The 14,568-nt window shown below is 51.2% G+C and overlaps 1 protein-coding gene across 2 annotated transcripts in view; it reads right to left on the reverse strand.

The window, feature by feature from the left end:
• Window positions 1-14,176, reverse strand: part of LOC122374561 (ral GTPase-activating protein subunit alpha-1-like) — a 42,324-nt gene extending 28,148 nt beyond the window's left edge. The window contains exons 1-14 of one of the 2 annotated variants that reach the window (XM_043353372.1): window positions 14,140-14,176; window positions 13,756-13,905; window positions 11,831-11,941; window positions 11,337-11,508; window positions 9,044-9,192; window positions 8,199-8,308; window positions 7,455-7,593; window positions 6,843-7,038; window positions 5,138-5,299; window positions 3,871-4,057; window positions 2,503-2,580; window positions 2,065-2,145; window positions 1,353-1,516; window positions 506-620 (exon numbers count right to left, since the gene is read on the reverse strand). In XM_043353372.1, the coding sequence (XP_043209307.1) occupies window positions 506-620; window positions 1,353-1,516; window positions 2,065-2,145; window positions 2,503-2,580; window positions 3,871-4,057; window positions 5,138-5,299; window positions 6,843-7,038; window positions 7,455-7,593; window positions 8,199-8,308; window positions 9,044-9,192; window positions 11,337-11,508; window positions 11,831-11,941; window positions 13,756-13,873 (1,782 nt within the window). In that variant the 5' untranslated portion in view covers window positions 13,874-13,905; window positions 14,140-14,176. The other variant, XM_043353373.1, reaches the window with a different exon arrangement.
• Between the last annotated feature and the right edge of the window lie 392 nt (window positions 14,177-14,568).

Genomic DNA, 14,568 nt, shown 5'->3' on the forward strand with positions numbered 1-14,568 from the left:
AGCGTCTGTAGCGGAGAGGTCAGTTCAGGTCATGTCAGCTGTCCTGTACCTGCGGCAGCGGTCGGGGACGGTCAGATCGGGTTGAGTCAGGTCAGCCCAGGTCAGGGCCATGTGTCTTGTGCCCGTCGCGGCGGTCAGGTCAGGTTAGCCCCTCCTCCCTCTCGGCGATTACTCAGTCTGCGCCCGTTGGCGTGTTGGACCGTCTCGGCCGGGCCGCCTCACGGCTCCAATGACAGCCCGAGGCTCAGTCCTCACCTAGTCTTAGGCCAACGACCGGCGGACACCGCCCACACTGGCGGCGGCGACCGTCGGTCACGCCTGATAGAATCACGACATGGCTTTGGAGTAAAACTTCGCAGAAACGCTTCAAGTTACGTTTTGAGCAAAACACAGTGCAAGTGTTAAATAACAGTAATAACAATAGAGAAACCACTTCGTTTATAATACTGAGTAAAACACACGTGTATCTACTATCTACAGTATCGAAGTAAGCAGGAGCGTTTACCTGGAAGAGCGGCCGAGCCAGGACGGCGCCGAGGGTCTGCTCCCGGGCCCTCTGAGTCGGTTCGCCCGATAGGGTCTGAGTGGTGACCTGGAGCAGCACCAACAGCAACTGCTCCCTGTGAAAGGAGTCAGGACGGGGACTCAGTGGTGACCTGCAGCAGCACCAACAGCAACTGCTCCCTGTGAAAACGGCCGGGAGAAAAAAAGAATTAAGCACTAACAACTGGAGCTTCTCCCATTAAGGCGTTGGTAATTTGGAAGCCAAACAGTAAGCAATTATATGCTCCCAGCGAAAAGGTAAGGGGGTACGGACGTGATGGTGACCTGGCTGATGACGACATCCAGATACACACGATGCTTGTGAAACAGCCGGGGAAACAAGAATGGCGACCCAGAGCAGGCCGAATGATAAATAAAAATGCAGCTGCTTCCTGCGAACTAGCATGGGACGACAGCTGATGACAGCCAATGGACATTCCATGTAAAGCATCGCAGTAAGACCAAGCACGATTATCCGGTCCTTACAACAGAACACCAAGTTACAACCGTCCTTTCCATCAAAACCTAAAAACATTTTGTGATGCTGCAATGAGGCACAGATACGGATAGCGCTTACACATCAGAATAAAATCAGAGCAAATATTATTACGTTTATCCATATTGCATTTCGATACTGTTTTATCTGGAGAAGTCAGTCAAACACCACAAGAAGAAGTCAGTCAAGCCCCAAACATCAACTATCAAAATATTTGCCCCTAAATCACACTACCACTCCCCAGCTCCCACCCACCACCGAGTCAGAGGACTAATTCAGCCAGGACCCGGCCGCCCGGTCCACGCTCACTCACCAGGTGCGCTGCGACATGTAGACGTTCATCACCAGGTAGCGGTACATGTTGAGGATGCGCTTACAGAGCTCCACCTGGTCCTCCAGATAGTGGCCGCGGTACTCGGGGCTCGCCTCCAGCAGGAAAATGTTGGCAGAGTTGGTGATGAACAACTGCAGAGTGTTCTGATGGACGATCCGGAGGGAGGGCAAGGTAGGTTAATGGCAGTTTGGGTTATCTGGGATGGAGTGGGGTTGAAGAAACGATGCTGAAAGATATTCAGGCAAAAGCGTAGAGCTGACAGTATACTTTTGCAGTATACTTTGTTCTTTCAAAATATGAGACGATCAAATATCATTCAACTGACGTCTAGCCGTGCTAAAAGCCGTAACAGGTAGCTGTGTTCGACGTCATTAGCTGGAAATGTTTTTCGTCCCTGCATAGCGAGCGAGGCTGCACTCTGTGCTGTGGGTGCCCTAGATCACCTCAAACCAGATCCGCTCCCAATCCCAGCCATATCTGGCACAGATCGACCACATAAAAATCACCGGCGCCGCCAGCTGACCGATCTCGTGATACTATTGTTAACCCCGCACTCGCTGGAGCTATTGCGCTTTTCCCGCCGAATTTTCCCGGCTGCCGCTGTCACCGACTCTCAGCTGGGTGCGGGCGGCAGAGAACAGCCCCGGCGCGTCGAGCTGTGTCCCTGTCCCGGTCGGGGGACAGTACTGACCTGCAGGCCGGCCCGGACGCTGGCAGACGGTCCCCCAGAGCCGTCCGCGCGGTGGCGGGACCGGCTCAGGTCACCCACGTCCTGCCGGGTCAGGGAGAGGTCAGAGGGTGAGGCTTCATCCACAGACAGGGACGGCGTGGGGGTTGAGTAGGGAAAACATTGATGATCATGAGTATACTGTATGTATACAGCGTGAGAAAGAAGGACGAATATCACGAAATTACGTGCATACCACTAGCCGGCTTACCGCGCAGTAGAAGAGAATAACTAGTTACCACATTGGTCCTATTTTTTCATCGCACATTACGTCACACGTTACTCCACGCTCCCACTAGACCTGCATCTCTTTGGGTCACCTTTCGGCTTTCACACATCCCTCAACATGACCTGTGCCCATGAATCCCCTGGGATGCATCTCACTCCCATCGTTATACTCACCTCTCCCGGCGCCGGAGACCTGCCATCATACCCGCCGCCCGTGTCAGACGGCTCCAGCAGGAACGCCGGCAGCTGAACCTGTCAAAGAAACAGCACACATGTCACACTTTGAGAGACTAACTAGCACGTACGCCCGTGTCAGATGGCTTCAGCAGGAGCGCCGGAAACCTGTCAACACGTCAATACATATGTCACCGGGGATGTTTACCTGTCGGCGCCACAAAACAGAGCCGTCATAATTCATTCTGTCATGCAAAGGCAAAGACGATAACGTTGGGTCAAAGGTCACCCGAACGTGAGTCTTTGCCTTCACACGGCATCATTAAAGGGAGCCTGAGTCTGCTAGCACCGGCGTCACGGTAATCACACCGACTTTTCTATTGCAAACGGCAACAAAGTAAGCAAAGCCGTGAGCGTCCTGAAGGGATTCAACGTTGTCAGTCATCTGTCTTTGAAATTTGCATAAAGTTTATTGTTTGTTTATTGGGGCTTTAGGGCGCGCCGACTGCAAAGGTCATTTTGCGCCCAAAATTTGCATAAAGTTCGTCTTCTGTCATCTTCATCAGACGCGCCACCATCATTTCATTAGACACACATCCCGTCCTCGAATTTCCATCCACACTCCTTTCTACACAAGCCCACATAAATTATCAGGTACAAAGGCCAGCTGACAGACAGCAAAACACAACAAACCCCCATCCTAGACATGACCCAGCCAGCCGCCCCATCAGTCGTCTACGACAGTCATCAACCTCTGTGGCTGCCAACTACCCCGACCACGTCATCTCCACATCCGACCTCGCAACTAGGCTGACACATCCTGTCCCGGGTGTGAGTGCTGGGAAGGGGCGGCACCGGACTCTGTTTGGTTAGAGGCAACAACCGCTGTGGGAGCTGCCAAGGTAAACTGATACCGTGTGTGGGATGACACACGTCCGGTGGCGAGGGATTGGCGCATGGAGCGGTGGATGAGTTCATGGTGGGGCGAGAGGAGGGCAGGTGGACAAGAGAATGAAGGAATGACTGCGATTGGAGAAGAGTAGGTGATGGGACTGGCATTGTAACCTGACAGGGCGACGGGTGATTTTTCAAAGTAAGGTAGGTCAAACCCGTGCAAGACTGCAGTGCATGACTGCAACACACTGTGCAGTGTGCAGTGTGCATGCTCGGGCCGCACAAGCCCCATCGAGGAAAATTCGAGGACGATGCGGCTGCTAGGAGGAAAAAAAACATTCTAATCCACCTAAGAATCCAAAAATCGGATCAATGTACCCTTTTCACCCTGAAGCCCCGCCCCCATTCATCGCTCCTCCCTGCCACTCTACCCACTCTCTTCTCCTTCCTCTCCCTCTCCCCTCCGTCACTCACGTTCATCTGGATCCAGTCCTTGTAGACGAGCACCACGCGTTTGATGGCGGCCGAGTAGTGGCAGCTGAGCAGAAATGCCTGCCGGAACACCTCGTGCACAAAGTTGACGTTCTGCCGGCTGCCGAACAGCACATCACGCACCAGCGCCGATTCGTCCGGACGGTCGGCGTCCCGGTCCCGGGTGTCACTGCCGGACGGTGCAGTAGGGGTCAGCAGAGGTCAGCAGAGGGTCAACTCAGTACAGACTACAGGGTCAGCATGGGTTACCTGAGGTCACCAGGTGTTACTAGAGATAACAGAGATCAACACGGGTCTTTTATGGGTTATCATGGGAATGGGAGCGAAGGTTGAATTTCCTTTTAAGAAACAATATATTGCTTCCAATAAAACATATTGCAAACACCGGTGGGCTACAAAAAAGGAGAGAAAAAAGCAACAAGTCTTCTGGAAGGGCAAAGCAACGTCCAGATCGTCCGCATTGCTCCCATACCGTGCCTGACACTGATCCTAAGCGTGGGGCCACTGGGGAGTTACATCAAATGTCGGCGATTTCCGAACCACTGAAGCAAGCCATCCAATACACAAGCATCACTCGTCACAGTCACGGCTAGATAGCCGGCGTGGGAGATTGCCAAAACCGAGCTATTCACGCTGATGCACTCCAACCCAAGCAACAGATTTAGCCAAACACAGTAAGCATGCATGACTTGCTCAGGGCCTAGCGCCCGATCAATGGCAGCGTAAGAGTGGTTAGCTCCCGACAGGACACGCTGATGTAATCGCCTTCACTCCCCCAGACCCCAGAAAGTCAAGCTGGAGTAAGAAGTTACAGATCGTGTCATTAGCTAATGTGGAGTAGAGCTAATATGCTGCTGCAAACGACCTATGTTGCTGGTTACAGAAACATGCGGTTAGTTGGATTGGCGTATTGATAAAACAATTGTAATATCGGAGATCAGCCCCAATAGAAAACTAACGACAGGCCAGAGCGGAAACATGTCGCTGCAATTACGTACTTTTGTTTGAGGCTTTTTGAGGAGGTCATTATTTGTAAGTGGCAATTCATTTGTGCAGCGTCGATGCAATGCCTATCGGAATACAAAGGACTTCTAGTACATACGTGCATAGTCTTAGCCACAAAGCATGCAAATGAAATATGTCACGCACTTGTAACAACTGTATGCACGCAACTATCCCGTCCATTTCCAACTTTTCCAACCACCTCAACCCCACGCACCATGCACCCCCCCCCCCATCCCCGTCGTACACCGGGTAAAACGCCGAGCCGCTCGAGTCCGAGGCCAGACTGTGCAGGGAGGTGGGCGCCTCGCCGTCTGCCGGTCCGCCGCCGCCGGCCGGGGGGACTGAGCGGCGCGTCTCTGGCGTACCCTGACTGCCGTCGTCGCCGGAGCCGCCGCTGCCGCCGCCGCTGGGGGGAGAGAGGACGGACCATAGCCGGGACGGTCACACACGGACGGACACGGTGTCGGACGGACCAGAAACATGACTCCGATACATAGATATGGACAAGGAGACGGACATGAACCCAGGCAACGCAGCGGAACCCAGGTACGGGCCCGGAACGGACGTCAAGTCCTCCTACGGACAAACAAGCTTCGTTTGTCCTTAAGCTTCTACAATCCACGGGAATGGGCAGACATGGAGCCCAGACATGAACACCAACAAGGGCGCATGACGTAGGGAGGTCTAGCACAAAGACGCAGAGACGGATGCGGATTCCAGACACGAAAACAGAGCCAGGACAAAACCGAAGAAACGGACATAGATCCCACACATGGACATAAAGAATGCAGACACATGGACGGAACCTAAATACGAGCTTGGACCCCGATACGGACCCAGAAACGGACGCAGAGACGGACTCGGGACTAGACGCGTATACAGATATGATTATGGTACCCTAACGTTGCTAAATGCACAAAGAAACAGAGCTGGTTCTCCATTTAACCGTAGATTAGCAGACAACTAAGCAGGCTGAGTCAGAACGACATAGAAGCAGCAAAAGTCCAAAGGTGATAATCAAAGAGGTCAAAGATCAAAGAAACGTCGTCCAGCTGATAGCATGAGCGTATACGTGGAAATTTTTCAATATCTTATAGCTAAATACTAGACTGCAAAGTTGTCTTCGAAGTAAAGCACAAGACAAGGTCACCAAGATATAAAAGCAGTCAAAGTGAGATGTGGGAAAACGTATCAAACTGCTTACTATTTTTGCATAAACAAGTTAACTCTAAAGTAGCAACGAATAACGATTGCTGCACACCCATGCCACTGAATATTGAGACCATGATTCCGAGCGATTCCCACGCATCCAGCGATGCGTGAAAACCACCGATTCGGCAGCCCGTGAGAAGACAGCGGGGATTAACTGCCGACCGCTTCCGGCGCTGTGGATTGCCGAACCCCCAATCGGGGCTCAGTGCAGCGATTTCACGCCAATTGAAGATGAATGGGCTATGCAATGAGCTTCGACGCTTGTCAGACAACGGCAACTGAGCTTTGCTTAAACTGGACGATTGTGCAATTCTGAGGAGATTGCACTGACCACCCGTATCAATATTGCTCTGTGCCAGCATCAAATGCCATCGATTGAGTTTCAGCAAAGTCTGTATATACCGCGATAGGGCATACATCTATTATCTATCACTTATGACAAAGGTCACACAGATACCAACGTCAAAACGTCAATTCAATGCGCCTTACGGCCCTATTACAACCACCGAACAAAACCAACAAAGCACTCCAAAGGACAACGCGAAACAAAACACACCCGGACATACAACCAAAGCTCCAATTGTCCCCACAATTCCCACACAACCTCTGTAGAGCCAGGACGTACAACCAAAGCTCCCTCCTGTCCCTCGCCATTACTGGACAGGCCGGACATACAACTAAAGCTACAGTCCCATCCCCCCACATCCCATCCCACTCTCTCGTCCTCTCTCGCTCACCCGGACTGCTGTCCATGATGTCCGGGCCCGGGCCCGCTGGGCGCCTGCTCCCCTCTCCGACTGAGCGGTGCGTGTACAAAGTTGGCCACCCAGCGGATCACAACCACTCGACAGGCCACCAGACGGTCGGCCGGCCGCGGCGCGCCGTCCACCGAGCTGGCCATGGGAGACAGCTGGCGGCGCATCTCCGGCAGACCTGGCGCGTGGTGGTGGAGGGGTCAGAGCAGGGGCCGAGGCACAGAGGGTAGGACGAGGTCAGAGAGGGGGCGCAGTGCGGCGTAGCTCGGGCAAACCTGGCGCAAAGAGGCGGCGGGAGGGTCAGAGAACGGGCGGAGTACCACAAACCTGGCGTGGTCAGTGGTCATGTTAAATCTTCACGAAATCACTCTAACCCTCGTCTCATACTTTTCTCATTTACACATCGTCAGCACGCCAATATTTTAAGCACGTGTATCTTTAGTTCAACCATCACATAGTTCAATTCAATATTCACTGACAAAGTTCGGGGGTAATACCCCAACCCCTGCCACACTGACCTCTCCTAGTCTGGCCCTCCTTTCCTCCCTTTCTTCTTCTCCGTGCCTCCCCTCCCTTCCTCCCCCAGTCACTCACTGAGCGCCGGTTTGTACAGGTTGGTATGCCAGTTGAAGTCAGGAAAGATGTGCGGCAGGTAGAACTGCTTGAAGTTGTCGAACAGGAAGTTAAAACAGCGCACGTGGTTGGCCTTGTCCTTCCACTCGATCCGCGTCAGCTGGTGGAAAGAAACAGTGACGTCATATAAAAACACATCAGTGACGTCATTTGACATATCGGTGGGGAAGTAGTGTTATTGAGAAGATCATGGGTTAGTGAAATCTTATTCAGACCGATCAGCCTGTAGAAGCTGTTATCACTGTATCGATCAACATGATAGGTAATGACGTCATTGAACGGCTCGATACGATAATGACGTCACAGGCCCGATCAGGGGTGAGTCACTGTGCGAACAGACGGTCGACGCGCCCTGTAGGGCGGGGTCTGTTTGTTCACGGGGCGCGCCGTTTGCCGACGCGACATTACACCGCGGTCGGCGCGGGTTCCAGCTAGTCTGCACATAGAGCAGGCGGAAACAGGCCCAGGGCCGATAACATGGTCACGGCCGTATCAGCACAGGCGAAAGTCATGAAAGGTAACACTTCGGCTGAATGCAGATCTTAGGATAAAGCAGCAGGGTTTACATTTCAACAGGTGCACTGCATGTACCACGATAATCAGGGAAGTCACACACAATGATAGCCAGTAAATTAAATCACCCGGGCATACCTGCTCGTGATCATTCAGGCGGTGAACAGCGTTCACCAGCGCAGGTTGACCTACCTGGGTCACCATGTTATCCATGAGGCACTCGAGGAAGAAGCGGGTCAGGTCGTCGGGCGTTTTCTCCGAGCCCTGAGGCGGTAGAATGGGCACCACGTCGACCGGACCCACTGGAAAGGCGGGGACGGGAAGTGTCAAACTTTCGGCATTGGGCATCACACTCAATACAGCGCAATCACACGGAAGACGGCAAACATAAATTCACACACTCATTGTCAAATTAAGACAACAGCCGAACTTTCATCTGCAACCTAATCCATTCTCATTACAATAATTCATTGTTGTGCGTTCCAGCACACCATCGAATTGATACAGTACACTAAAAAAAATGTGGTTCATTAGAGTACAATGGCAACTGGCACTTTAACCGCATGTTATCTTCCAAAACAAACATACCACCTTCATGACGGCATGACGCCCAATTCCCGTCCACCGGCTCAGTCCTGCCCCGCCCACGGTGTCTTATCACCACACCCATCACGGTACCTACACCTGCGGCCGATAAGACCGGGCGGCGTTTCCGGCTTCCGCGCGGCACAGTCGCCGTCGCGCTCTGTTTCCCTGAGGGAGCCGGCACCGCCCGCTCGGCCGGACCCGAAGCCTGTATCTGTCAAGCCCCGGTCTCCTCAGGAGTCGAGATTTGTAGCTGAGTATACATTAGCGCTAGAAAAGTAATATCCCCGTCCGCTCGACCGGACCCTTAGCCTTGCCTCCGCCAAAGCTAAGGGTACCTCCTCCTAGGCTCCGTACCTCCGTCAAGTCCTAGTCTCCTCAGAAGCCGAGGTCTGACAGTGGCTATGTCCCTTCCTCTCCCTCTCCTGCCAGCCCAGCTGCTGAGAGCTCACCGAGCTTATGATCCGGGTGGGCCCGGGGCGGGCGGGGCGCCGTCTGCTGGGAGGCCGGCGCCGGGAATCCAGGCACCAGGGTGGCGAAGATGGCCAGCAGCTCCTCAGAGGCCTGTTCACCCACCTCCTGGAACCAGATGACGAACATCCTGCCGACGGAGAGGTCAGAGGTTAGGCCGAGGTTAGGTTAGAGGTCATCGGGCGCATCACTGACCGCATCCAGTCACAAGTCGGTCATCAGCAGACTCATTTGGAACCCTTCAATCGTGGATCAGCCGTCACGAGCTGAACAATAAACCGCAATAAACAAAGCCGTCAAACACTAGGTAGTGTCTAATCTCTCGCCCAGCCCCCAGTCAGATATCGAGCCGTCACGAAAACGTCACTCGCTGACTGTGTCGTCACACTGTCACGGTCCGAGTCCGTCACGAATCGGTCGGTCACGGCACCGTCGTCGCACGGCCGTTTCATAGCTCCGGAACACGTCTCACGGACCGGTCACGGATGTGAGTCCCGAACCACGAGCACATACAAACTCTGCGGCCGCCGGTAATTCAAGGTCACAGACGACTCCTGCGAACTGTGAAGGTCTACCCTTACGGTGGACGTTTTCACTTTCTAAATTCATGTTTTTCAACTCCTCAATTTAAAAGGAAACGTTTCCGAATAATCCCTTGCAGATAAAAGTACCGACTAAATTGGAAATGTGTGATGCTTTTTTAACAATATCTTGTTCCGAAATAACAAATTAGAGTTCCAAAAACTTATCTGTTTCGAAGAAAATGTACTGGAAGCGATGTAACGAAAGCCAATATAAAAGTTAAGGCCAGACGGGTAAGAAAATAACTCTAGATTTCAAATAGTAAAACTTTCGTTTGTAGAGGTTTGTGTGGTTTTGAGACAGCCCACGGTCACTGCAGCGACCCACTCCCGAATTGGACACACTTTCAGTTCACGGCTGAGCCGAAACAAAGCCCAGTTGATAGGGTCGGTCACCGCCCAGCGAAACCGAGTCAATTCAACATACAGACCAACTATTAACCCTAGAACGCCTAGGGGGGGGGGGGGGTTGTATCAACCCCCCCCCCCTGAGGTTTTTTCGAAGTGCACGCTTAACAGCTTGTCGTAGCGGGCTGAAATTTTCAATACCCTCTGGGGCAACCTTTGCGCATCTTTTGCCGAAAAAAAATTGATCGGGTCATGTCAGGTCACGGAGTTATGACGTCATAAGAGGTACAGCCTCCGGCCGACAGTTACCAAACGTGTGCGCCGAATCCCTAGGTTTTCTGCCGGTGATACCCACATTGTTTGATGGATCATGATGAAACTTCCCATGCATGTTGGGGCAAGCATTGGCTATCGTGTGGTGCAAGAAAATTGACCGGGTCAGGTCAGGTCACGGAGCTATGACGTCACAAGAGGAACAGCGTCCGGTACTATTTTTGAAAAGCGCCCGAACCACTATTTTGCTAATTCTTGTCACCTTAATGGGAATATGCAGCAATATTAGCTTCTATAGGGAGCAAATGGACCTCCCAAATCCAAAAATACAATCAGATTTCAAAAATTTAAATTTTGATTTTTCGAATTTCTGCCGCCGACTGTGACCTTGCCGACTTCCGGCGCTCCCAACGCGCCATTTTTAGAGCTAGGGAAACGAAATACATACCAAACGATAGAGAATTGATCAAGGAACACGATAGTGAAGGTTTCAAGTCGATATCTCCCACCGTTTTGCCGCAATCGCCGCGGAAAGTTAAAAAGTTTGATTTTTTCGGAAAATTTGACCTTTGACCGGTCATAAGTAGGTCAAATGTTGACCTAGGACCAAAAAATATACCACCAATCGCGAGATCTCGTTGAGAGCAATCCGTTGGTTTTTTCCGCTAAGCTCTACGACCTTCCGTTTCGAAACGCCAGGGGGGGTCGTAACAACCCCCCCCCCCCCTGGTCGTTCGTGTTATGAGAAATGGCCTGGTCGTGCGAGGGTTAACGGAGCGGGCGACTATTCCGGAACCGTGCTCACTGCTCAGGCGCTCAGGTGTCGGTGAAGAATGTCTCAGTGCGATGAGAAACCTTTCCCGCAGTGCAGCACTCATCCTAAACCACCATACAAACCTCGAGTGTTGTTGTAAATATCAGCAGCATATCCCTAGTCCCTTCCAGTCAGCTGAAAGTATCCTCCGCGTTTCCAGTAGCTTTGCTGTCTCGTCTCAATGGCCACCGTACCCTGTAGGACGTACTCCCTGTCCCCCCAAAACACAAACGCTCCTCCCCCTCCCGGCACACTCACCTCATGGCCTCCCTGCGCAGCCGCAGGATGTTTCCCGGATGGAGGAGGGTGCGCATGACGCGCGTGAGACTGTGGAGCTGCCAGCGCTGCTGCAGCAGCTCGGGCAGCAGCAGCAGGATGTGCTCCAGGATGTACAGCACCGACTCCACGTCCTCACGATGCACGCGGTGCGCTGTACGGGGAGAGGGGGCGTCAGAGGGGTCGAGTGGGGGGGGGGGGGGCACTCCGGGTTCTATAGGAAAACCGAGCTGTCAGCGGAGTGGGGTGAAAGAAGCAGTGTGACATCACACAAAGGAATGAGCTGTAAGACCTATGATATGAAAGAATGCTACAGCCTACATAGATGGAATTGGAGGACATGATCCTCGGGAAGCAAAGAAAAGATGACAACAGTCAAAAGAGAGGTGGGTTTTCGAATCAACTGTTACGACGAAAAACGAACAATTTAAAGACAAAAAGTTCGAATTCCAATAAGACAGCACTGGGAGACTCACGTTTGATTTTGACGCCGGCCTCGGTGGCAGCGAAGACATCGTAGAAGAGATAATAGATGTGGCTGTAGTGGGTCTCGAAGATGTACCGCGCCTCCACCAGGTCGACGTTCTCTGAAATCACCGGCGCGATGGGTGTCAGAACCGAGCGTAATTCGGACAGGGCACGGCACTGTTTCAAATGGACGGGGTGAGAAAATGCCACCCCAACCCCTGAAAGCTAGAAAACAAGGCATTCAGCAACGCAGCAATAAGCAGAGAACGACCTTCCAAAAAGTGGATTATGGAAAGAACTTCTGTCCTTTTTGCTGAGCACAAAACAGCGTCCTTAGGCTCCTAGGGGTCATCCAAAGTCAAACTTGGATTAGGTACCGTATGGATTAGGATTTATGGATTAGGTAACTTTATGGATTGGGTCATTCAAAGTGACCTGGTGACCTGACCTTAAAAGTTAGGAGGTTCAAACTTGCACACCATGTGTAAAATTGATGAGAGAATAGTCGGACCAAATTTCATAGCGCCGCCGGTTTTCCCGCTATTTGCGAAAAACCTCGGGGGGGGGGGCAGATATCCGCCCCCCCCCCCGTCGGTGCGCGGGTTAAGCGCCTGACCCACTGTGAGTTACCAGGCACACATTGACGTCATGAATTCAAAATGCACCGGTATACTCATCGCCCTCACCCACGCACGTCACGTGATGCCATCCGGCACACTGAGGTTTGGAATGCACGCCCTGGTTCTTTCCATTGTGCGGTACTGCATGAGTGTGTACGGGACGTGTGGTGTGACACAGATGACTCGCGACAGGAGATCATCAACTTTTGTGGGCGGGTCGTCAGCGGTCGCAGACGCAGTGACCACATCTCCGATGTCATCGAGCGGCTCGGCTGGCTGCGAGCTGATGAGTTAGCCGAGTACCACACCATCTGCGCAGTCCAGCGAGCTATCACCACGAGAACTCCTGAATATATCAGCCAAACCATCGGTCCATTAGCCCGCGACCTACATGACCACAACACAAAGCACGCCGGCAGATCGACACAACCACGACCCCGAACCGAGACGGGAAGGCGCCGACTATGTATCAAGGGGGTCTCGATGTTGAACGACGAACTTGGATCCGAGGTTCCGTCCAAGGCGCCATCGTTCCGTCGAGAGGCATAAAACGCGATTCTTACCAGATGTCACTGAGATGGTATTGGTGTGAATCATGAATGTCATGTGCGTGATTTGTGTGTGCTATGATGATGTCATGCCCACTTAACCCATGTTTTATTGGTTTTATCTGCTTTCAGTTCAGATGAAAAGCCACTTTTTGCTGTGGACCCTCGATGAATGCATATCTGAATATGAATCTGAATCAACAACCTCAGATTCTTTCGATGCAACTTATTAGCTGTATCTAACATACATGATAAATCGTCTGCATTTGACTACTTGAAGCGATGGAGCGGTCATGACCTTGCCATTGGCCGTGCACAGCTCGAAACCCTCCCATTGACTGTCCATAGCTGAGCGGTGCGTAACAGTGCGAACTTCCAGACGTGATTACCAGACAACCAGCACTGGCCGAGTCCGTAGCCAATTCCGCATTGCACTACTAATCCGCACCGCACCTCACCAAATCCACACCAGCCGAACAAGCCCGCACCTACAAGATATCATCGAAATTGCCATACTTTGCGGACTGGAGCTATGGGAATCTTCCTTTCTTATCCTGGTTATGTTTCTTGTTTAATATTTTGGTGATATGTAAGCATCATATTTAGATTAAGGATGTCAAAAAATGGAAGAATGTTACACAAATTTACCATTGAAAAAAGTTGGTCCTTAGACCTTAAGTAAATACGACTTACTTTAGGAATAGGTATATACTGGTGAATGGGATCAAGGCAAAACAATCAGTATAAAAAATACCAAAAACTTACCTAATATTATGCGCAGGTGTTTCAAACGTGTGGCTGAGTCCTTTTTGGTGTCAAGAATCTTTTGGATTGACTTCTTGACATCAACGCCTGCATGTCCCTTTTTAGCTAGGTTGAACATGATGAAATCCCATGTGGTTGAGTATCTTCAGCCTGTAATTAGGTTTCCTCACATGGCATATCAAAAAATCCTGAACTACGATGCCCTCTCAAGTCTCAACACAAAACTTCCAGTGACAGTGAAGGTCACTTTTTGAATTGAATCACTCTGAATTGGAATAGCAACGAAAGGGACCACTCTTCGTCACGGCGACTGTCATGAATCAAACTGAAATTTTATTCAAATATGAAATTAAAACACATAACACCTGCCAATGCCTTGCACACCTGCCGAACTTCTTCGATCGTCATTTCACGCCGCAGCTCCTCCCATTTTCACCATTTTTGTCACGAAATTGCTTTCAAGGACAATGTTTTGTCATATCTAGGACTTTAAAAAGTAATCTTCTTGTAAAGTGACGTCATGAATATTTGAGCATTTTATTTTATACATTCATACCTACGTGCTAAACGATTTCTCTTATCACAATTGATTATTTTATCCCATATAAGTCGATTTTTCAAACTTTAAAGAAGTACCTAAGTCCTACCGCTACTATAAATGCACTTAAGATTTACTAGCGATTTCCTGACGTACGTTGACGTAAGCTATTTTTCATGTTTCATTCAGTAGATGTCAGCACAAGCTTACGCCTGAAGTTATGCTATGCCGCAATACATTACCTCAGTTGATTCTATGTTTTTAGGGCCTTGGCC

This window comes from Amphibalanus amphitrite, unplaced genomic scaffold, assembly GCF_019059575.1.
Source record: "Amphibalanus amphitrite isolate SeventyFive unplaced genomic scaffold, NRLGWU_Aamphi_draft 001674F_arrow, whole genome shotgun sequence".
NCBI lineage: Eukaryota > Metazoa > Arthropoda > Thecostraca > Balanomorpha > Balanidae > Amphibalanus > Amphibalanus amphitrite.